The sequence below is a fragment of the Sinocyclocheilus grahami genome, unplaced genomic scaffold (assembly GCF_001515645.1).
Source record: "Sinocyclocheilus grahami isolate Dianchi unplaced genomic scaffold, SAMN03320097.WGS_v1.1 scaffold1485.1, whole genome shotgun sequence".
In the NCBI taxonomy this organism is placed as follows: Eukaryota; Metazoa; Chordata; class Actinopteri; order Cypriniformes; family Cyprinidae; genus Sinocyclocheilus; species Sinocyclocheilus grahami.
The window spans coordinates 53,090-77,598 of NW_015506664.1; the positions used below are offsets into that span (position 1 = coordinate 53,090).

General features: G+C 38.5%; 3 protein-coding genes across 3 annotated transcripts in view; all 3 read left to right on the forward strand.

The window, feature by feature from the left end:
• Positions 1 to 10,900, forward strand: part of LOC107570618 (calsequestrin-1-like) — a 19,835-nt gene extending 8,935 nt beyond the window's left edge. Inside the window, exons 2-13 of the mRNA XM_016256869.1 lie at positions 3,659 to 3,712; positions 6,233 to 6,326; positions 6,786 to 6,886; positions 6,960 to 7,071; positions 7,171 to 7,244; positions 7,786 to 7,916; positions 8,056 to 8,101; positions 8,694 to 8,748; positions 8,830 to 8,930; positions 9,623 to 9,697; positions 10,343 to 10,445; positions 10,527 to 10,900. Of these exons, the coding sequence (XP_016112355.1) occupies positions 3,659 to 3,712; positions 6,233 to 6,326; positions 6,786 to 6,886; positions 6,960 to 7,071; positions 7,171 to 7,244; positions 7,786 to 7,916; positions 8,056 to 8,101; positions 8,694 to 8,748; positions 8,830 to 8,930; positions 9,623 to 9,697; positions 10,343 to 10,445; positions 10,527 to 10,639 (1,059 nt within the window). The 3' untranslated portion in view covers positions 10,640 to 10,900. The remainder of the gene's footprint in view (positions 1 to 3,658; positions 3,713 to 6,232; positions 6,327 to 6,785; positions 6,887 to 6,959; positions 7,072 to 7,170; positions 7,245 to 7,785; positions 7,917 to 8,055; positions 8,102 to 8,693; positions 8,749 to 8,829; positions 8,931 to 9,622; positions 9,698 to 10,342; positions 10,446 to 10,526) is intronic.
• Positions 10,901 to 14,420: 3,520 nt separating this feature from the next.
• On the forward strand, positions 14,421 to 15,490 carry LOC107570619 (endonuclease domain-containing 1 protein-like). Its single transcript, XM_016256870.1, has 2 exons — positions 14,421 to 14,726; positions 14,930 to 15,490. Exons 1-2 carry the CDS (start codon positions 14,421 to 14,423, stop codon positions 15,488 to 15,490), a joined length of 867 nt encoding a protein of 288 aa, XP_016112356.1.
• Positions 15,491 to 21,747: 6,257 nt separating this feature from the next.
• LOC107570620 (endonuclease domain-containing 1 protein-like) lies at positions 21,748 to 22,961 on the forward strand. The gene is made up of 2 exons (XM_016256871.1): positions 21,748 to 22,053; positions 22,410 to 22,961. The coding sequence occupies exons 1-2, from the start codon at positions 21,748 to 21,750 to the stop codon at positions 22,959 to 22,961; spliced, it is 858 nt and encodes a 285-aa protein (XP_016112357.1).
• The last annotated feature ends 1,548 nt before the right edge of the window (positions 22,962 to 24,509 follow it).

Consider the following 24,509-nt stretch of genomic DNA (forward strand, 5'->3'; position numbering starts at 1 on the left):
ATAGCCCCTGATCCTTCCAGGCAGTTTGTGGTGGAGGTTGACGCGTCAGAGGTGGGAGTTGGTGGGGTACTATCCCAGCATTCCCCCACAGATGGCAAGGTGCACCCCTGCACATTTTTCTCATCGTTTGTTCTCCGCCGAACGTAATTATGATATTGGTAACAGTTGTTGGCAGTCAAGTTGGCCTTGGAGGAGTGGCGTCATTGGTTGGAGGGTTCGGGGGTTCATTTTGTCGTCTGGACAGATCACAAGAATCTTGAATACATCAAGTCCGCAAAAAGATTGAACTCTAGGCAGGCTCGGTGGGCTCTTATTTTTTTTCTCGGCCGATTCGATTTTTCCATTTCTTACCGTCCTGGTTCTAAGAACATCAAACCGGATGCGTTATCCCGTATTTTTGATCATTCAGAGCGCCCGTCCCTGCCCGACCCCATTGTGCCAAGGAAACTTTTTTTATTTCTGCGGTCACGTGGGAGATCGAGTCTAAGGTCTGCACGGCCTCTCAAGGGGTAACGCCCCCGTCCGGGTGCCCACCGAACCGGTTGTTTGTGCCAGAGTCCGTAAGGTCCGACGTTATCCGATGGGCTCATTCGTTATCCCGTATTTTTGATCATTCGGAGCGCCCGTCCCTGCCCGACCCCATTGTGCCAGGGAAACTTTATTTCTGCGGTCACGTGGGAGATAGAGTCAAAGGTCCGCACAAGGGGTAACGCCCCCGTCCGGGTGCCCACCGAGCCGGTTGCTTGTGCCAGAGTCCGTAAGGTCCGACGTTATCCGATGGGCTCATTCTTCCGTCGCGGTCCCCTCTGCCTACGCATTCGTCCAGAGGTGCCGTCGCACCTGGAGCAAGGCCAGGGTGACCCTCCTCCAGGTGGGGGCGCGCACCAAGGTCCAGGCCGATCGCCACCGGTCGAAACCTCCCGTTTACGTCGTCGGTCAAAAGGTGTGGCTTTCAACCAAGAATATTCCTCTCCGATCCGTCAGTAATAAGCTTGCTCCCAAATTCATTGGCCCGTTTACTGTCACCAAGATTATTAGTCCGGTGGCAGTCCGCCTCAAACTTCCTCCAGCGTACAGGAGAATTAATCCGTCGTTTCATGTATCCAAAATTAAGCCTGTTTTTCATTCAGCCATTAATCCGCCAGTCCCGGTTCCTCCCCCGCTGCGTCTCGTAGACGGGGAACCAGCCTGTTCGGTAAAACGTATTCTGGACTCAAGGCGGAGGGGAAGAGGATTTCAGTACTTGGTGGACTGGGAGGGTTACGGTCCGGAGGAGAGAAGTTGGGTACCTGCTAGGGACATACTGGACCACTCTCTTATCGATGAATTTAATCAGCAGGTAAGTCTTCCTGGGAATGTCAGGAGGCATTCCTAGGGGGAGGGGTACTGTCACGGTTCCAGGGTCCGTGCGGTCCTTTTGTGTCTTGTCATGTGGTATGTGTGTACGTCATTCATTAGTGGTTGCAGCTGGCGCTCAATCAGAGCGCGCCAGCTGCAACTCATTAGCGATTCCTTTTATTAGGACACCTTGTTCAATGTGTGTTTGTCGGTTCGTTATTCTCATGTCCCGTCTCCCTGTCAGTTCTGTTTTCAGCTCTCGCTCAGTCAGGGTACGGATCTTCAGCCCTCTCCTCGGTTTGGCCAGCGCTTTGGGAGGAAGGTTTCTCAAGAGGAGCTCTGATCTTGATCAAGTCCCCGAGGATTTATCACCTTGTGTATCCATTGTGGTTACCAAATAAACCTTTTATACTTGCACTTGGATCCTGACTCTTTTCTACCGTGACACAAAACTGATGTCAGCCAAGATACATTTTGAATGAAGGATTGACAAAGTCTTGTTTGGAAGTTTTGAAAATGTTTCGAAAACCTTGGCGTTTGAATGTATACAGGCCTTACACACAGAAAAAGCAAGAGATTGAACAATTTAGCATTGAATTGTTGTATTGAAAGCATGACTACTTGAGTAGCACTGCTCAATTTTGTCATTTACTATTCCTCGTGTCTATTTATTAAAGTAGCTTTTATGAAATCACCCGAAGGTCAAAGATTGAACTGACTTTCTCTGGTACAGATTTAGATGTTTAGAGACACTATTTTGCTCATTGTTTAATATTTCCTGAACCCATTAACTTCTAAAGTGAAGGTCAGACCTCTCCAGTCATGTTCAACATTACAAATAAGAAGAATAAAACATTTTTGATGGGAAAATTAGTCCTTCGCCGCAATTCAGTTTCTCTTTACCGTCTAAAAACACAGTAATTTGAATTCGACCTTTCACAGGAAACATCCATGATTGTGTCAAAAGTGATTTTTGGTGTTAAATCAGTAAATCGAGAAATGGCCTTTTTCTCCCAGTTTCTAAGCGTCTGTCTCCGTCTGAACACATGCTGTCAGATATGAATCATAGCTGAGTCATTTCAGCTGTCACCTTCTCACAGATAAACATCTTTTAAATGAACAATCTGGTGATACAAGTACACAACAACGTCTTTGTCTCCCTGGTGTGTAAACTCCCGATCCGTGTTTCTGGTTTATGCTCTTAATAAATCCTACTGCAAGTGGATTCTCCGGCTTGTGTTTCCGTGACTCCATCGTTACAATGCTGAAGCACCATGTGATCTTATCTTGCTTTTACAAGTCTCATGTTTGACGGGACTGTTCCCCAACTGCTTCACTTCACAGGTGCAATGCTGTACCGGGTGCGCTTCTGAGCAAGTTTATGTGGGAAAAGCCAAACATATAGAGCTGCTTATGTAATCTAAATGTATTAGTTTACAAGTCATGCACTATGCTAAGAGTGTTTTGAGCTAATAACATAGTGTTATGCAAGGATCCACACAAAAGTAATCATTTATTAACTGATAATCTGCCACTGTATGGGCATGATTTGTGTGAAATGTGAAAAAAGTTGATGGCATTACACTGTAAAAAAAAAAGACTTTTGGAAGTTGTAATAAAAGGTGAATGGAATACATTTATACAATAAAATATGGTAACACTTACTAACTAGTTGCTTATTGGCATGCATATTACCAGAATATTAGCCATTTATTAGAAGTAATTAAGCACATATTAATGCCTTATTCTACATTCCTAATCCTACACAATACATAACTTAACAACGACCTTAATGACTATTAATAAGCAGCATATTAAGAACTTATTGAGGGAAAAGCCGTAGTTAATAGTGAATAAGTGTTCCCTATTCTAAAGTGTTACCAAAAATACTATTTCATTTCTTTCTGATTAAAAACAAAATGCTTAATTAAATGTTACTTACCCCTTTTCTGCGTGTAATTATTTATTCACTAGCAATTGTCAAAGTAACAAAATTTTCTATTTATATTATTATTATTATTATTATTATATATTTTTTGCAGTCTGTTGTTCAGTTCAGCTGGAAACTGGAGTGAAATGCATGCTTTTTTTTAATCACACATTTCTGAACATCTGTTAACAGCCTAATATGCAAATGCCGAGACAAATTTTACAACAGAGAACAAAAGTGCTGGAGAAGTTTAAAAATGAAACCCAGAGGGGCTCGTACAAAGCAATTTCCCTCAAATCCAAAATAAATGACTTTTCAAATCACAAACAGTTCTTTAACTGTGGCTAGCAGTAAGTAGACTTCATTTTTATTTTTTGCTCAACTCTAAAGTCACCTGACCTTTCTCTGCAGTTGCTAACAAGCCCCGCCGCCCTGACGTACCAGGTATGTTCAGGCCCTCGAATGACTTGTGTTTTGTTCTGTTCTCTCGTTCTTCCTCTGTATTTCTCAAGTCTGGCTTATCACTAAAGCTTCATCCAAAATATCTGAACAGCATCCTTCCCCCCTCACTAGGGCTGTCCACTCTAAAGCCCTTTTATGACTTATGAGCGGTTTTAAGACCCATGGAGAGAATAAATGATGCTCCTTCAGACGTGTTGGATATGGCCGGTGAGAGCTCCCTCAGTGAGTTTCTACAGGATGACGAGTGACCAGCCACCGTCATTAATGCATATTTCCGCTTATTGGCCTGTTCTCGAACGCGACGCTCACCCTCGAGAGGAGCAGAGTTTGTCCCGGCGTCTACATCAGGAGCAGGCTGAGTTAAACGCTCAGAGAGATGGGGACAAACTCTGACGTAGAGAAATGGTGGAATGAAGCTGAAGTGTCTTGTTGTGAGTGACGTGACTTTGACGTTTGCGTGCTGATTTATTACAGTCAGGGATGTAAACGAATTGTTGGAGAATGCCGCAGTCGTTTACTCACCCTCATGTTGTTCGAAACCAGTGACGTCTGTCAACATTCTTTTCATGCATCAAGTTTAAATACATGCATGAGGTGATCATTTCAGAGAATAACAACTTGTTATTGTATGACCACTGAAGATTTCAATTATACCGCATCTATCATAGACTAATGTCCTGAGGTTTGTGAGCCCGGGTCCCTTTTGTCTAAAAGAAGTACATTTTAGCATACTCACTTATTATGTGAATATTATAGTTTAAGGAATATACTGAATATAGGTGTGAAGTGAATGTAATATTTTCACACTCAACTGCATGTTTACTGCAATTAAAATGCGTGAATGTTATTTACATTTATATTAAATTCAATTATGTGAAATTTAGAGTTTTGACCCACTTAAGTAGAACTTAAGTACATCTTTTAATTGCATAATTGCATGTAGAATCTTTGTAATATGGTTTAAATGTAACTTCTGAATGTACTGACTTTCTGAATGTACTGACTTTAATGTACTTTCAGCTGAATATACTTTAATGTAATTTCACTTGAAACATGTATGTAATTAATTTAAATATATTTGAAGAGTCCAGATGCAAAAAGCCTCTAAGTGCCATCTGTTTTTTTCCCCCTAAAATTAGCATTTTTATCAGGCTCTCATGTTTAGATTCAGTACTTTTACTTTGATGGCAAAAAATGTAGAACATAAATACAGGAGCTTGATAAAAATGCTCATTTTAGATGAACATTTTAGCCGGCACTTAGAAGCTTTTGCATCTGAACTCTTCATTTGTAATGAAGTTAATGCAATATTGAATAACACACTAGAATTATAATAATAAGTACTTTACACGTGCTCTAGTATGTTTGTCAACACATCAAAATAAGTGTACTTCTTTAAAACATGGCAAATGATGTGAAACAATGATTTAAAATGTACTTTTAAAGTAACATTTTTAATTTGACTTTTACAGAGTGCACTATTTCAAAGGTCACTTTTTAAAAGAGTACTTAAGTGTGTTAAGCGTTCAGTCATAAAAGTCTCTTTTTAAGTCACTTAAGTGACCTTTTATTTCATTAATATTATTTTATCTGCAATCACAGTTGTTTAAAAATACATTTTAAAATTTAATGTGCACTAAAAAGCGAACATAAAATACAATTAAGCACACTTCTTTTTCACAAGGGTCACTCTATTATATGGAAAAGAGTATTTATTTCACACAAATGTAATATGGGTTTCAAACGATCAAACGATTTTCATTTTTGAGTGAACTGTTAATTTATGTACAAATGTGAAGGCATGAGAAATTCAGCTGCGATATGTGATGGTTTAATGAAGTTAAAAAGCTGGACAATAAGGGGTCACATGTTTTGGTGAGGTGGAATCTAAGTATCTAAAGGAAGGAAGTTTTAATGCAATTGAAACTTGAAGTTAAATAGCCATGTATGATCATGTATTTAATGCGTTGAATGATGCTATGATGTTTACATATGCTGTCATTTCAAGCATGTGTATATATGAGCTGGAAATGGGTGTGTGCAACTATATGAAGGCATGTGTAGATTGGTCACATGCATATGCCCTTGTGCACTGGCGTGTCTGTATGTTTATGTATGCGGTTGACCGAGGCGACAGCATACATGCAGTAACCATACATTTGCACCTGTGTCCATATGTTCAGATTTTGACGTCTCTTGGTCTCAAGATCTCTTGTTTATCTTCAGCTCCTATTTCACACAGATTTAGAAGGTGCAGAGGCAGCACTTCTGGCGTTTGCTTTGATTGCCTCGTGTCTCGTTTGGCTAAATAGTGTGAGAGAGATCCGTCTTTGCCTCATTGGGTCGGTGTGTTTTATGGCTGCATTATGGCTGTTTTACTGAATGGCCCAACATGACTATTAAAGGATTGAGCGCTCTGCATTGATGCGCTGTTTGTTTAGCTCTGACAGACTCTGATTCAGACTCACATACAGTACAATAAACTCTTTCTTATTCCTGCAGCTTGCGGCCCAGGTGCTTGATGATCTTGACGATGAGGACATTGGATTCGGTTTGGTGGATTCAAAGAAAGAGAGAGCTGTTGCTAAGAAGCTGGGTAATACGAATGCATCTGAGATCTATTACCTTCCTTTGTCTGCCTGTAATACAATTCTTGCCTTCACTTTCCGAAAGCCGTCAGTCTGTTGAAGTATACACTGCTGGTGAAGAGCAAATAAAAAAATTTACGTTTAACAGAAAATGAATTTTTCCCTGTAGCAAAAGGATTAGCTGTTATTGTATTGCTGTCTTGTTTCATCATAGCCTATACACTGAAAAACACTTGGTGCATGTTCTTGATCAGTATTTTCTGTTACTAGAACCACATTCTTATCATTAAAGCATTGTCTTCTGATGTTAAGACTAGAGTTGGGATTATGACTGGTTGAAAAAGTGTTGTTCCAGGAAAATCCTTCTTAAATCATGTTGTGCAAATGTTGATATAGTATCCAGTCCGTCTTTAATCTGCTAATCCATTCAAACACCTCTGAGACGTTCAGATGCTTGTTTTGGGCAGGTCTGCTGGAGGTGGACAGCATCTACATCTTCGCTGATGACGAGATCATCGAGTACGATGGAGAGCTGGCGGCCGACACGCTGCTGGAGTTCCTCTATGACGTGAGTGATCATCATCGTAATCGATCACGCATCTAAAGGTCATTGATTATTGATTGACTGGTTCTTCTGTCAGGTGATCGAGGAGCCTGTGGAGATCATCAGTAATGACAGAGAGCTCAAAGGCTTCCATCACATCGAGGAGGACATCAAACTGATGGGTTACTTCAAGAGCGCCAAATCTTCACGTTAGCATGCCGTTACACCCAGAACTTCTTTAATAAACTCTTATTACTCATATACTTGTAACAAGCAGCTTCCATCATGCCAATGTTGTTATTTTTCAGACTTCACTGAGTACGATGACGCAGCTGAAGAATTTCATCCATTGATCAAGTTCTTTGCCACATTTGAGCCCAGGGTAGATTAATTAATTAATTCATTCATTCATTCATTAATTCATTCATTCATTCATTCATTCATTCATTCATTCTCAAAGGGGCATGTGATTATTGAATCATGATAAAAATATCCTTAAATAAAGCAAGCAAAAATCTAATTAATTTAACAGCAACTCATAACTTTTGCGGTGCTGTCAAACGATTAATCACGATTAATTATGTATATATTTTTTTTGCATACATGTATGTTTGTGCATTTGTATATACATAATAAAAATACACAGCACACACACACACAGTATATTATATAAACAAGAAAAAAGTTTAATTTGGATGTGATTAATCCTGATTAATCGTTTGACAGCACTAAAGGCAGACCTGTCATAAGCTCTTATCGTGATATAATCCATGTTTTACGGTATGTGTCAGAGTGCCCACAAGACTATCCAACTCAATACACATACAATTTGTGATTACGTAGGAAACAAACTGGTTTAGTGTATGATTTGAAATTATTCAAAGCCTAAATGATCTCTGTATTCATTGTCTGAATGTTTCCAGATCGCTAAGAAATTAAACCTGAAGATGAATGAAGTGGATTTTTACGAGCCCTTCATGAACAAACCCGTCAGCATCCCCGGCAAACCCTACATAGAGGACGACATTGTCAGCTTCATCGAGGAGCACGACAGGTGAACTCTGATCAGTGCTCAACCAATGGCTGAAGAGAGAGAGAAAGAACAATACCATATAGAATCACAACGTTTCCTCACAAGTCCTCTCAGGTGGATGCTTGAGTGAAATCTGCTTCTTTGTTTTTACTTATTTTAGACCAACTCTGAGAAAACTGGAGCCTCACAGCATGTATGAGATCTGGGTAAGCCAAAGACAATCCGTCGTGCAGTATGAGTCATTCTCAGCAAATGTTGTCTTTCTGTTCAGTCCTGTTGCTGTCACATTGATGGTTTGATCTTATACTGACATAATATTTAAGGGAGTAAGATTATAAAAGCTTGTGACCACATAGTTGTAACAGAACTCTCATGTATAAAAACCCATTTGCTGTGAGGAAGAAAAAAAAAAAAAATATATATATATAATGACATTAAGAGCACAACATTTAAACAAATTTTTTTTTTTTTAAACAAAACTATGTGTAATAGATATTAATACAAATATCTTAAATGTGCATGTTAACTTTGAGAGCCCTAAAAAAATAAAAAATGCATTACTCTTTTTGTCTCTCAAAATCCACCCCAGTTTGAGAACAACTATGTCCTGGAAAATTCCTATTGAACCTGAACCTGAGCTCATGTTTAACTTACACATTGAGGATAGCAGTGTATTTGTGTGGATTTTATACTGTTTTTAACGAGAAAAGGGCTGTTCAGAAACGGTGGCGTCTCATGTCATTTCATTTCTATCACGATCATGACTGTTACTAGCTCTGTGATTGGTGTCTGTTTTAGGAAGATGATATAAACGAACAGCACATCGTGGCCTTCGCTGAGGAGTCTGACCCTGGTAAACACTGATCTGAGTTTGAGAGTCTCTGAGGGATGTCATGTTCGTGACTCCAAATGACTGAATGTTGACTTTTACCAGACGGCTATGAAGTCCTGGAGATCCTGAAGGAAGTGGCTCAAGAAAACACAGAGAACCCAGACTTAAGCATCATCTGGATCGATCCTGACGACTTCCCACTGGTACAACAAACCTCTATAATACTGTATCCATTGAACATACCTTTGATTACTCCAAGAACATGCTTTTGAACGATGTGTGTCCTTAAATAAGCTGCCTTGGATAAAATGTGTTTATTATTTATTTATTGTTTTCTCTAGGGTCTGAATAGAGTTAGATTGCCTTTCATTTTTACATTTGTCATCTATGGTATTGTTGATATAGTGAACTCATATGTTCATAATGTCTCAAATCAATTTATATCACATATCCAACACATTGTGTGCTCAGCAGGTGCTTCAACATGAGGATCATGTGTGTTTGACTCTGCTGCGCTCTACTGGAGATAATTGACAACTGAATGAGTTTAATGAGTATGCAGGGAGTATCAGCTTTAAAAACCTCCAAGGAATTAAAAAAAATTGGATTATGACAATCAAAAAATACTTATTTATCTTTATTGAATTTTGATTGAGCAGCATCATTTCTGAAAAAAATAAATATATATATATATTATGAAAAAAATAAAGAAAGAAACGTTGCTGTAGTAAAATTTTAAATAGCTTTTTGCTAATATGGGCTATTTCCACTTAATTAAATTTTTTATTTTTTTGGTCAACTTTTTATGCAACATCTCACAATGAAATACTGTATCAGACATCGCTTACACTATGTGAACCGAGGTTTGACCTTTGACCCCTCTGTGTCCCCTCAGATGGTGCCGTACTGGGAGAAGACCTTCGGCATCGACCTCTCGTCTCCTCAGATCGGCGTGGTGGATGTTGAGGATGTGAGCACATCATTTGTCTCTAATGCCAATGATCACGCTAGTACAACTCAGAGTCTACGGTTTCCGAAATAAAGGTTCCAGTGTCACAGAGGAGCTGCTTTTGGTTCCTCTTTCGGTGAACAGTTCTTAAAACAAAATAACTTTCTCATTAAGGTCGAACAGTTTTTGGCAAATCAGTGTCTTAATGAGTGAGTCACAGATTCATTCATTCAGCTGATTCGTTCAAAATGGTGATTCATTTTTCAATGTATTTTTTTAATTCTAGGACGCTTATTGGCCATCGTGAGACTTTGATCAGTGGTGCCAGTACTTACATAGCTTAAGTTTTATCAACTGATGTCGATTCATTTAAAATAATCATTTAACTATAGATGTTATAAAGTAAATGTCAAGTCATGGAATTCAAGAGCAAGTCACTTAAGAGACTCAGTCATGTAAATGCAGTCCCCTGCCTCTAGCATCATCACCTACTTTGTAAGATGGAGGAGAGTTTTGATATTTGTGATTATTCTAAGTGTGTTTGTCTAACATAATCTCATGGCAATTTATAACTATTTTGGCAATTTGGTGACTATTCCTATGAATTTGTACAATCTTATTCTGTCTCCTTATCTGTCTGGGATTGATCCTGTGTGTAATTCTCAGGCTGACAGTGTGTGGATGGAGATGGATGACGAAGAGAACATGCCGACTGCTGACGAGCTCGACACCTGGATCGAAGACGTGATGTCTGGAATAATCTACCCTGGTGACGAAACTGACTACAACCATGATAATAATGATGATGATGATGATGATGAGGATGAGTAAATTCTTTCCTCAATCTCAGGCATCACTTCACCGTCATACGCTCATGTTTGTGACATGAAGAAGTCATCAGTCCGTCCACGTTCCCGTCATCACAAACTGAGCTGTTCTGTCATTACCGTCTGGAGGACGTGAGAAACATTGTGTCTCATCTCGCTGTTTAACTCTGCACCACTCATTCTTCAGGAAAAGAAATATCGGATTTGAGGATCACTGCAGCTGTTTCTCTGCCAGTGACACGCATCTAGTGAGAACGTGTGCGGTGTTTGATAAACAATAGCAAAGCCTCGTAACAACTATTTTGATATTTTTATTGACTTTTAGAGCAGAATAAATTATGCTCACTGGAAGGTCTTAACAGTAAAAACAAATAAAAAATGTTTTCCTTGTTTTTTGTTCTAACATAAAGGAAGAGATGGAAAAAATGTCAACTATTAAGAATCTTCATCTTTGTGTCATTTTGTGTGTGTGTGTGTGTCTGTGTGTGTGTGTACAGGTATATATGGTTTATGAGGACACAAATGTGTATAATGACATGGGTACTACAACGTACACATGGTTTATGAGGACTTCCTGTGTCCCCGTAAAAAAAAAGGCATAAAGGGGTCATATGATGCTGCTAAAAATGCAGCATCATATGAGAAATGACAAACAACAAGCGCTACTCAAAAAAATTGCTTTAAATATATAAAATATAAAAACTCTTTAAATATAAAAAACGTACTTACAGTCTGTGAGTCAGAACAGCCGGCATTGTAGTCTACTCTCCCAGGATCAGGAAACAGTCCTCCATAAAATGCGCTGCACACATCTGAATATTTGGGTTGAAGTGTTCTGGAACAGTGTTGTAAATACAACTTAACCACTGATTTCTAGTCGTGTCCTCTTTTGGAAGACCAAACAAAGTAGTTTCACTTTCACAACGAAACACAGCTTCACACACTGCTGGCTAGAGTGAGCGGCGGCCGGGGGCTAGAGTGAGGAACAGCCGGAGGGTGATCCACAGCGCGAAGTTGATGTATTCCCTCAGCGACCAGCACAGATCAGCTCCAGGCATGACGAAGCGGATATCGTACTCTTTTGGAAGACCAAACAAAGTAATTTCACTTTCACAACGAAACACACAGCACCTTCACGACGTGGCGGCAGCAACAATACTACAGCGAGAATAAAAGTTACACCTTCTTTCTTTGCGTGAACATTTGGGCGGCGTTATGCAAATCTTCCCACATAGTGATGTAGACATGTGGGGGCGTGTTAGAACGAGCCGTTTTAGGTAGGCGTGGCTGACTGAACTTTTATAAAGAATATCTCTTTGGATTTGAGACTTTAGTGTTTGCAACTTTACAGATCTTCTTTATGCACCAAGAGCTTGTAACACTCCAAAGAGAAAGGAAACATTTAAATCGCATCATATGACCCCTTTAGAAAACATACAAAACGGTGTTTTATGAAATTCAAAAATTAACAGTAGTTTTCTATAAGGGGTAGGTTTAGGGGTAGGGTTGGTGTAGGGCGATAAATGATATAGTTTGTACAGTATAAAAACCATTACGCCTATGGAGAATCCCCGGAAACGTCTCTAGGTTACGTATGTAACCATGGTTCCCCGAGGGAACGAGACGCTGCGTCGAGACGCTTTGGGAACGCCCTTGCGTGACCGCGTTCTGAAGCACGTGTCAAATCCGTCCAATGGAGCAGCGAGACGTCACGAGCAGGGTGACGTAAGCACCAGAAAGCATAAAGGCACATCCGGCCGGGCGCAAACCAGCTTCGATGAAGTAGCGCCGGCAGGGATGCAGGGAGTATGGCAAAGAGACGCAGCGTCTCGTTCCCTCGGGGAACCATGGTTACATACGTAACCTAGAGACGTTCCCCTTCAGGAACTCGAGCTGCGTCGAGTCGCTTTGGGAACGAGAATACCAACTGCGCCATACTACCAAGTCCCTGCCTGTGTGTGTGTCCTATGAGCACATCACGAAGAGAGAACTGGGGAACCTGGGGTAGAAGCCAGGTCTAGGTTGTAAAAGCGGACAAAAGTGGGTGGAGAGGACCAGCCCGCCACAGCACAAATGTCCTGCAAGGCCACACCCGAGCAGCGAGAGCTCGCAGTGATGACAATCAGCTGCTCGAAAGCTGACCGTGCATGCTCCGCTCCCAAACAAACGACACACACATCGTGTGTATCCCCTGCCGCCAGATATCGTGGGCAGGGAGAAACACAGCGTTTGTAATGCCGTTCACTCGCCATAGACTTCTCATTGTTTTATATATATATATGAGTGCTTGTGCGGACAGACAACAGTAAATAGACAGACACATACACAGAGCGCTACTGAAGAGCAGAAGCTGGTTTGCGCCCGGCCGGATGTGCTTTTATGCTTTCTGGTGCTTACATCACCCTGCTCGTGACGTCTCGCTGCTCCATTGGACGGATTTGACACGTGCTTCAGAACGCGGTCACGCAAGGGCATTCCCAAAGCGTCTCGACGCAGCTCGAGTTCCTGAAGGGGAACCACAAATGCAAGTATGTGTGCGTGGGTGTGTGTGTGTTTACTCAAGATTGAGTACTTCCTTGTAGACGGGAATCACCAGTTTCTCACCACAGAAAGCAAATATTGAAACGCTGCACGATTTATAAATGCTGAGTTCCACAATTTAAACAACTGAATCTAACACAACAACATTAAGAGGATAATATTTGAAATAACAACTCATACATTGTTTCTATGCCTATACAGTACATATTACTGGCCTATATGTAACTCTATAAAAACATACATTTTAATCTTATATTTTCAAATGTAAAATGAACATGTTTATTAAATGCAATAATAACTGAAATAACTACATAATAATTTAAATAACCAAATAATTAATTGGACAGTAATTCATGGGCAATAACTGAAAACCACAAAATATTCAGTTTTTATGTTTTGGTTTATTATAGACACAATGTATCATCCATTTTACTATGGACATTTTATGAATGTTATAAACGTACATCTTCAGATATCCAAAGGATGTTTGTATGTGATAATAGTATAATATCATAATATAATTGAGAGAAGCCGCTGTTTGTATTTCATTTTCCTAGAGGAAGCAAACAGATTATATTCAAACCTGTTCCCAAACCCTGTTCAAACACACAGTAACTACCTTCATTTGAGATGCATGCATTGATAGCCAAATATTCCATCAGAAATATTTTTGTCTCGTAATCTTGAATGAAATACTTTCTACTGTACTTAGTGAGCATTGAGACTCTGCATAGCTTTTTAATAAGTTCAACAAATTTACAAATTGCAAACTGTATTCTTGGTTTCATTATTGGTTTTCGTCTAAATAAAACTAAACTTATAAATGATTTCAGGTGCATCAGTAATGACAATGATCTCAAATGGCCATGAAACTCCATGTAAAAGGCATACATTTATAACATGACTTTTTGACTAATTTGGCCTTGACTTTTATTTTTTGAGTTCATTATGTGACTTAATTTTTTTTTTCTGTGTCAGTCTTTAATCTGGTACACCACTATTGCATGGTCTAACAATTATGAAAAAGCAAATACAAAAGTAAAAAAAATATAAATCATTTAAAAATAATGAATGTCTCTTTATTGTATTTATTTAGTTTTAGCGTTTAGTCTATTCTCTAATCGGAGACCTATTAATGCAAATATCACGCAAAGGTTTGGGTTGCATTTGCGTTTCTTCTGTTTGAACCCTAAATATTTGAGTTTCTGGAAAATATGAATATGACCTCATGACAGATTTACACAGAATATCATCAACGTAAACTACAATCATGTGATTCCCGTCCCTTCCCTTAGACTATATAAAGGACAGCGTTAACCTCGTCTCTGCAAACTCTCTTCTGTCCTCAGGCAAACAGCGAATTTCAGAGATTCACCATGAGACATCTTGTTATTCTTCTCTTACTTTCTTCTGTGTGTTTCTTTGCTTTGAGTGAAGTAGTAGATAATAATTTTAGTAAATGCAAGGAGTTCTTTTTGGACACCACACCTCCTGACTTCACACCACCAGCGGGTGTCTCAGTCAAGCCCATCTGTCAGTGTATTTGGGATAACAATGATAAACACATTTTTCTTTATGCAACGTTGTACAACACGACCTGGAAGATCCCCGTCTACTCCGCATATGTGTTTCGCAAAAGCAAAAGTATTGGGAGATGTGACGCCTGGTACATTGAACCTCAGGTAAATACACATTCATTTCATGAGAAAAATAATATGAATAATAATAAGAGTGTGTGATTTTGGGCTATTACATCTGGTGTATTTCAGTGTTTGATGTTGTAAAAAGTATTTGAAACAAGACAAAGTGATGTCAGTTTTAAGACTCTGAATGTTATTATTATTACTTTTATTTTCTTTTTAAAATTTATTCTCATTCCCTTTAGCTGGATTTAGATCCTGAGCTATGTATGAGGTCTCAAGGCTACGGTAGCAAAATTGGCACTAATCAGGCTCTGAATAGTGACTATGAGAACTCTGGCTATAACAAAGGTCACCTCTATCCCGTGCTCCACACCGACAATCATCTGTCAATGCTGGCCACATCCACACTGACCAACGCGGCTCCGCAGAATCCAGATTTCAATCAGAAAGCATGGCTTGGACATGAGAAAGCTGTAATTAAAGACCTGGAATCCTGTGATGAGGCAGCTTATGTGGTGACTGGTGTAGTTCCTGACACAAAAACCATACTGAATAAAAAAGTCACTGTGTCAAAGTATTACTGGAGAGCCACCTGCTGTCTGAAGAACAATCAGTACACAGGGAAGGGCTATTATGGACCGGACAACAACGGCCAAGTACAGGAATTAACAATAAAACAGCTTCAGGCAAGAGACAGCATGGCTGATATTGCTGCAGGCACTTCATGCGCAACTGAGGGTGTACCTGTACTGTATTATAAGCAAGATGAGCATGCACATTACGGATGTTTAGCACAAAGATGAACAATTTTGGACACAGAGATTTAAAAATGAGGTCTTTTATATTATGATTCTTTGCATTGCATGAATTGTATGGGTTTTGCACCATAAACTGCACACTGTCTGTACCTTGTCTTATAGAATGACACATGTATTCTTGCTCTTGATCTAACGAAATAAATGTAGCTCATTCCAAATGGACACTGATGTCAATTTTTGGACAGGTCTTTATTCAAAGTTAACTATGACTTGCAACTTATATAATGGCAGGTATTTGAAAAGACAATCTAAAAAATGTGACTCGGCACAGTTCGTTGTCCATGATGAGAATAGATCTGTGTATGTTTTACTGTCCTTCCATCCCCAGGGATGAACTATTAAAACATCGACAACAAATGGTAGACAACAACTGCAGCAGCCTATATAATAATAAACATATCTTCATTGTTTGTTGGTGTGGATGCTAAAATAGTTACTATAGTTATTGTTCTTGGTGTGAACAGCCAAATTAATTGATGTCTGATGTGTCACATGACGTGTTAAACTAGCATTTTCCAGACTCTTGCTGCTTAGACAAATGTGTTCGATAAAAATCAACATGCAAAGAAAGGCAGACTCTGAGGTGTGGACAGATATCATGTACTGTTAGAACGGGAAGAGACGACGCCAGTTTGTAAAGGCTAATAAAGAATACAATGGACTTAATATAAACTTCATGCTATAAACACTCCGACTACTTACTATGGGCACGATCTGCACGAGAGTTGAGGCAACGGCCAATGACAGCATTAGGAGTAAAAGTCGCTGAATTTTGTACGAATATCATACGAATTTGCTGACTTGGTAAATTCTATTAATTATTACTACTTTGAAATAACACTTTGTTGGTGGTCTTCCTGATGGGGCCACGGGGTGTGTAAATCAAAGTTTAAGAAACATCAAATGCTGTGCAAAATGTAACTGATGTAAAGTTCAATCGAGGTGCTCAGACCCACACAGACGTAGCATTAGAAATGTTTGCCTTTGCAGCTTTTGTTCTTCTCTGTAAATACATAAGATGGCCAAATTCATCCCTCTATACAAACAAGACGGGTTTGACAAGAGTTTGACAGTCCTTCTTTTGGTCTTCCTTTTCAGCTGAAATAAAGAAAAGAACAAATGTTGTTGTTGTTTTAATACATGCATGTTGAGAGTGTGTTAGAAATAATCTGTGACCAAAACATTTGAGAGGAAGAACTATAAGAAGGTGATTTGGATATGGATATTGATATTGCTATTTACCTGTTTCAATGATTTTTTATTTGCTAGTTTTTAGGTTAATACTATATATGCCCATAAGGATTCTTGCACTTGCAACACTTGCTTTGTTAGGATGAATAAGAAACAGTTGTGAAATTAGGCTTATGAGTTTGATGCCATGCAATCAACCACAAAGGCTAACAGTAGGGTAGACAGGGGTGAAGAAAGCAGGACACCTGATACCCCAACGAGGGGCGCTTAACAGCATCTCCAATATTGCTGTTTAGAGTTTGATTATAGAGCTTGTGTCTTAGCTGATTTTGTTTTATTTTTGCATTAACTGCTTTGTATTGTAACTAATAAAATAAGAGATGATCAAACTGAGCCTCAAACAAGAACAACCACAAGGGAGTCTTCTATGTCATTCCTGAATAACTTCAACCTGTGGGCGGGTGAGTACTTCATGGTTTAGGTTAGATTTGACTATCCTTATCCTACCTGAATAATTATAGGGTTAAAGGTGTAAGATACAAGGACACACGACTAACAGAAGATAAAACATAAAACACATAAAATAAGGATACATTCATTAAAGCAAATCAGTTATAACTAAATGTCTTCAACCTATGAGTTTCACTTGTAGACAGAAAGCTGTGGTTCGCTTCAACTCCTCATCAGTTTCTCACTATAGACAACAGATATTTGTAAGGTCCACGCAATTGGCCCGAGGAAGGTATCCAATGGTGGATGAAGGTTTCCTGTCTGTTCGGTCTTTTCGGTGCGCAGAGTAATTTAATTTCAATGAAACTCTAATCTGACTCCATTTTATTATGACCTCGTATTTATGTTAGAATGCCAACTATTGTCGATCATTTATGAGATAATTTATCGAAAAATCTGATTATTCGGTTTAACTGTTTAATCATATTAAATCTTATTAATCTTATTCCTATAACACTTTGAGTCTCGTACCAGCCGGTATCCGGATCTCATATTCACAAACTCATCAGTCTTGGTCATTAGACAGAGGCGTTTGACTAATATTGTAATATTTGACCTGTGCCATACTTTGCTCATTCTAAGATACATAATTTAGTCCTCATAGATTTGAACACACTTAAAGGGTTAGTTCACCCAAAAATGAAAATTCTGTCATTAATTACTCACCCTCGTGTTGTTCGAAAGCCGTAAGACCTTCGTTCATCTTCGGAACACAATTTAAGATATTTTTGATTAAATATGAGGGCTCTCTGACACTTCCATAGACAGCAAGGTAACTACCACGTTCAAGGTCCAGAAAAGTACCAAGATGATCGACAAAGTAGTCTGTGTAACATCAGTGGTTCAACTCTCGAAGCTACGAGAATACTTTTTTGCGCAAAGAAAACAAATATAACGACTTTATTGCACATTTTCGCCTCTACTGCGTCACTTTGGATGTGCGTTCACGACAGTATCATGATGCGAGCGTGTGGCAGGGCCGGCGCCACCACATGCTCGCGTCATGATTCTTAGTTAGAATAATATTACAATAATCAGAGGTTGAGGCTGACCCAAATTTAGGTTGGTCAACAACACGCTGTTGCTCTAAACGGAAAAACCCTACAAAGCCTCTACAGTCTAAGTGTAAGCTACATAACTAATGCCAATGTGTTAGCCTGAGCTCTAAAACATAATTTTAGTCTGTTACTAACCTGAGGGTAGATTTGCAATGTTATAGACTTAACATAATTAATTAGAGTCAATAATCTCAGAGTAAGTCAGAATAAATTCAAATGTAACAATGTATTATCATTCAGGTTAATATGTATGTCATATGCCAACTATGCCAATTACATAGCCAATTCAGAGATATCAAATCAATACAAAACATCAAAATCTAAGAGTAAAGGATGCATACCTGACTTTAGACAAAATAGATAGTATGGAGTGTGTGGACTCATCTGACTACAGAAGCGCCCTGATCTTCTTGCAACATTTGCATAAGTACTCAGACCAAGACAAACATCCCCCAAATTGAGACAGGAACTAACAATTGGAATTTGCATTGATCAAGTCCTAGATGTGGAGCGTTTACAACTTTTGGGGTCATATGTTAATTTGCATGAAAGACACTGGGAAACGACACACCCTTAACAGTGAGCAAAATGTCTCTAAACTCTTAGGATCTGTATCACCTTTTAGTTTACTTCTTGTAAGATTGAGACCATTGCACCAGTCGCACTAAGACAATTCAAATGATACACTTGCATTCATGTAGAGCATTATATTCTGCTATTGACCATTCTGAGTGAGCTGAGTGACTGGAGATGATAATAGCAATTAAAATATAATATAAAAAATGGAAAAATATAAATAAATACAATATGTAATATTTACAATATTTGAAATAACAATTAAAATATATAGCACTTTTCACAAAACATTTAGTTTTTAAGCCTATACAGTATATATTGCTGGCCTATAACTCAGAAATAATTTATACTGAATGTTAATCTTATATATTTTATATGTTAAACTAACATATGTGAATGTTTTTGTGTGCATGTGTACATATATAATATATGCTTATATTTAGGGATGCACCGATACCACTTTTTCCAGTACTCGCCCGATACCGATACTTTTATTTTTGGTACTTACCGATACCGAGTACCGATATTTTTATTGGATTTGTACATTTTTTAAATATTGGGTACAGAAACCAAAAGAGTATGTATAATGTTAGTTGGTTAACTTCATTTATCAAATAGATACAGTCAAACCAACATTTATTCAGACACCTTCAACATTTCTCACACAATCACAGTTTATTCGTTATAGTTTAGAAAATTATAATAAAATCTGACAAGAACTCAGAGTTACACTGTGTCAGAACAAATTCATCTTGATAATGTTAGATAATTTTGATAGAAAGGTATGTAATAGATTACAATCAACCAAAATAATTCAGACAGCTGTTAGTATGACAGTATTTACACAACTATGAATACTTTGTCGGGCAACCCTTAGCCTCAATGACAGCCTGTAGTCTCCTGGGCATGCTGTCACCCAGCTTCATGCAAACCTCAACTTCAGTTTTTACCCAGACTCGGTCTGAATAATTTTTGGACCCAAATTTGTATCAGTTTTACTGGTAGTCCACTGTATGAAGAATTTTTTGGGTATGATTTGTCACAGTTTACTTTATTTTGCTATCCTCACTTACATAAATGAACTATAGTGTCCTGCACCCACTAGTAAAAAAATATAAAAAATTATATCTGGTCTCTGAATCATTTTTGGTTTCATTGTATATCCTTCGGTTATTTTCACACTTAATTATGCCCACTAAAATGTATTTTACAAGTTTGTGTTACTTTCACTGTTCATTTTTTTGCTCTGTGGTAGCCTACATCATCTTTAATTTAATAGCTTTAGAGCTGCTCCATTGCAGCGGCTTAGTACTGTAATCACGAGATTTACTGTAAAAATGCAGGGGACCACTCGTTATAAATCTCCTAACTGTGATATTTTCAGAAATAGAAGTCACGTTTTTTCATCTGAAACATGTTGCGATTTATATTCCAAAGCCCCTCATAATGCAGAAACACTCATGAAGCAAGCAAAACACACGCAACGCGTGTACGTATTTGTACTGATGCAGAATGAGAGGACAGTAGTACAGCCTAGTGCATTTCACACAGGCTGCTGTCACGGTGCGTGCGGGGAGATGAAGCGAGGACTCAATTGCAGGAGAAATAGTTATTTATTTTAATAATGAAAATGAAACAAAAAACAAACTCAAACCACCTCGAGGGGGAAAAATAGACAGGCAGGCTCAAAACTGCACTCCATGCAGACATATAACACACACAATGAGAAATGACAGATCAGCACAGGATGACAGACACCAGGAGAATAAATAGGAACCAAACGAGGAGGCTAACGAGGGAGACACAGGTGGAGCAACTTAAATAATAACGAGGTTACAAGATGGGAGGGGCCAGACAATAGACAGGAGAGAGCACATGGCAACAGACAAACACAACACAAGCCATGTGCTCCCAGAACACAGTCATCTGGTGGCCCTCCTGGGGACTGTGACAGCTGCTAGATTTACTTTCACCAGAAAGTCGTGTATTCCTAAGGTTGAAAATAAATTATGTTTATAGTGAATGTCCCTATGAATGGTTTTATTTTTACGATTTCGTTTTAATCCAAATGATGCGTGTGCTAAGTGAGTGAACATCAAAGATCACACAACAGAATTGCAAGCGCGCGCTTTCTCTCTCTCTCTCTCTCTCTACCGTTAAGTAACTTGTGCATTGTTTTACTTACTTGTTTTTGACATATCGGACCGAACTACAAACTTTCCAGTGATGTCTTTGAGAAAGATATATTCACTCAACAAGCTGACGCATCTGTGCCACCGCGCGCTCAATCCACTCAGCGTGCTTTGTTTATCAGCTCGCGCACATCAGCTATACAGATGTTAATACTGAATGTTTAACGTTATATTCATTGCATACATATACTTCATAGTAGACATCCTTAACTCCTTTCTGCTGTCTGTTGTTGAATATGGCGCTTATCACATGCTGTGTGGTATCGGCGTTTGGTATCGCGGCATTTTAACGAGTACGAGTACAGGAGACCAGTATCGGTGCATCCCTACTTATATTGTATATAGTTTATGTGCATATGCCAATATATGTTGACACTAGATATGTAAATATAAATGAGAGACATGTATATTACAAATAATGAAGCAATATATATAAAGACAGAGATACATCTTTAGCACTCCTCCTTTATACTTATATGGTTGGCTTTAATGTTGAACAATTTGAGTATCACTTTGAGATTAGCTTCCAGCAAACTCTCCACTGAACCCGTTAGTTTAGGGACACTGATAGACAAATGTGATGTCGATAGAGAATCTTTGGCCACTTATATAGCTAACGTTTAGTACCTGCAGTCTGTCACATGCACACAGCGTTAACCTCGTCTCTGCAAACTCTCTTCTGTCCTCAGGCAAACAGCGATTTCAGAGATTCATCATGAGACATCTTGTTTTTCTTCTGTTACTTTCTTCTGTGTGTTTCTTTGCTTTGAGTGAAGTTGTAGGTAATAATTTTAAGGAATGCAAGGAGTTCTTTTTGGACACCGCACCTCCTGACTTCACACCACCAGCGGGCGTCTCAGTCAAGCCCATCTGTCAGTGTATTTGGGATGACAATGATAAAAAAATGTATCTTTATGCAACTTTGTACAGCACGACCTGGAAGATCCCCGTCTACTCCGCATATGTGTTTTATGAAAGCAAAAGTATTGGGAGATGTGACCCATGGTACATTGAACCTCAGGTAAATATTGTATTATAGGAAGAAGCTTAAAGGTGAAGCATGTAATTTTTGGATATTAAAACACTCATATTGTAGTGTTTAATGTGCAGACAACTGTAATTAATCCATTCATAGTTTGATTCCTTAAAACGTTTTTGGGACTATCTGTTTGTGTGGCTCATGGCAAATGGAGGGAAAGTTTGAGAAACATGTCTAAAAAGTCATTACTTGAGTCTATATTTTTGCAATTACGATAAAGCTGCTAGAGACACAGAAGTTGCATAATTCTTCCTAAAAGTTATTTGAAATAACAATAGATAATGTCTATTTTGAAAAGTCTGAGGTATTTTGTTGTTTTTGTTTCTCATTCCCTTTAGCTGGATGGAGATTCTGAGCCATGTATGCGGCCTAAAGGCTACGGTAGCAATATTGGCACTAATCAGGCTGTTAATAGTGATTATGAGAAATCTGGCTATGACAAAGGTCACCTCTATCCCGTGCTCCACACCGACAATCATCTGTCAATGCTGGCCACATCCACACTGACCAACGCGGCTCCGCAGAATCCAGATTTCAATCGGAAAACATGGCTGGAACATGAGAGAGCTGTAACTGAAGACCTGGAATCCTGTGATGAGGCAGCTTATGTGGTGACTGGTGTAGTTCCTGACACAAAAACCATACCGAATAAAAAAGTCACTGTGTCAAAGTATTACTGGAGAGCCACCTGCTGTCTGAAGAACAATCAGTACACAGGGAAGGGCTATTATGGACCGGACAACAACGGCAAAGTGGAGGAATCAACAATAAAAGATCTTCAGGACAAGCTCAATGGTTTTTACCAGATACAAAAAATACAAATTTTTCCAAGAATACCACCACTAAATAAACCGGCAAAAATAGCCAAGACTACATACACATGTAACTAAAAAACTGCACCTAATCCAGTTTCATTGAAGTTATTACAGGAGACACGTCATATAAAAAAAATGGTTTGTTTGTGTTTTTCAGACAGGCTGCAAAAAAAAAAGGCTATTCTTTGAAATATCAGGTGATTCTGATGTTTGTTACAAGTCAATAAACAAAAAAAGCACTGAACATAAAATAGTGTGCCCCTTTAACTCAATAAAATTGAGGCAACTATTTGCATCAGCGTTTAGAGTATTTTGAACTAATTTTATTTGTGTTTGTTCTGTTAGACTTTACATGTTTTCAACTTGCACACTTGATTAATGACAGCTCTTTTTTTCAATTTACAAACTATAGTTTTATGTTGATCAAATTTAGTATAGTATTTACCAGTTTCTCCTTAAAAGCCACACATTTTTTCTTTCAAATTTACTTATATTCATTTTTAAATTGCATTCAGTTTAAATATTTAAATATTTCAACTTTTTTTTTTCTACATGCAATAGTGTAATATAACCGTAAACAAGTGTCTCAGAACAAAAATTGATTCACTTTACAATGTAAATGTGCAACAAAGCAAAATACAGAGTGCATCACCACCATCAGCAACACTTTAGATTAGGGAACATTCACTATTAATTAGCATTCATATTAATAGCATATTGGCTGTTTATTAGTATAAAGCACATATTAATGCTTTATTCTGTATTCTGTACCATATTCTAGATCCCTCATACCCCATAGCTTATCTTAACTGCTTCCTTACTATTAATAAGCAGCAAATTAGGAGTTAATTGAGGAAAACTCTTAGCTTCTAATTAGTTCCAATTAGTAATTTTTGTAGGCTATTTCAACCTTTTTCTTTTCTTTTCTTTTCTAGGCAAAGTCCAGTCCATTCATCTGTCACCTTCTTTTTCATCTAGTGTACTGATGCTTTTGATAAATGTACTTTAAAGGGGTCATGAACTGGCTTTTTTAATTATTTTATACTGTTGTCTGAGGTGCACGTATGATATTCGCGTGGTTTTTACATTCAAAAACATCAAATAAGTAATAGGCTATTTTCTACCCTGGTTTTGAGGGCGGCTCGAGAAACGCTCTGCTATGATTGGATAACAGTTTTGCATAGTAAACTAACTACAAACTAACTTCATAGTTGGAGCCCATTAGACACGTACACATAATCAGGACAATATCAAGCGATCTCTAACAAAGCAACAGTGACACAGTACAAATAGGTTCTACTCATACATGTGCTGCGTCATTCCTATCGGATCATATATAGACGCACAGCAATGCTTTTTAATGTCAGTCTCTCTTCAAAACCAGCGTCGACCTGTGTCTTGTTTACAAAGGAATCTTTGCTCACGCGAGTTAAAACTTCATAAAACATTTAGTTCAACCACGCATTCCTAATATTTGAATCCGAAGGATGGTTATGTGATCTTCTGTGATCTTACACAACCACAATATTTTGTAATCTTTAACAGCATGTTTATAGACACATTTGGAGTAGACCTCACAGTTACGTCACTTGCAGCAGCTGTATTATTGTGCCTTTGCATGTC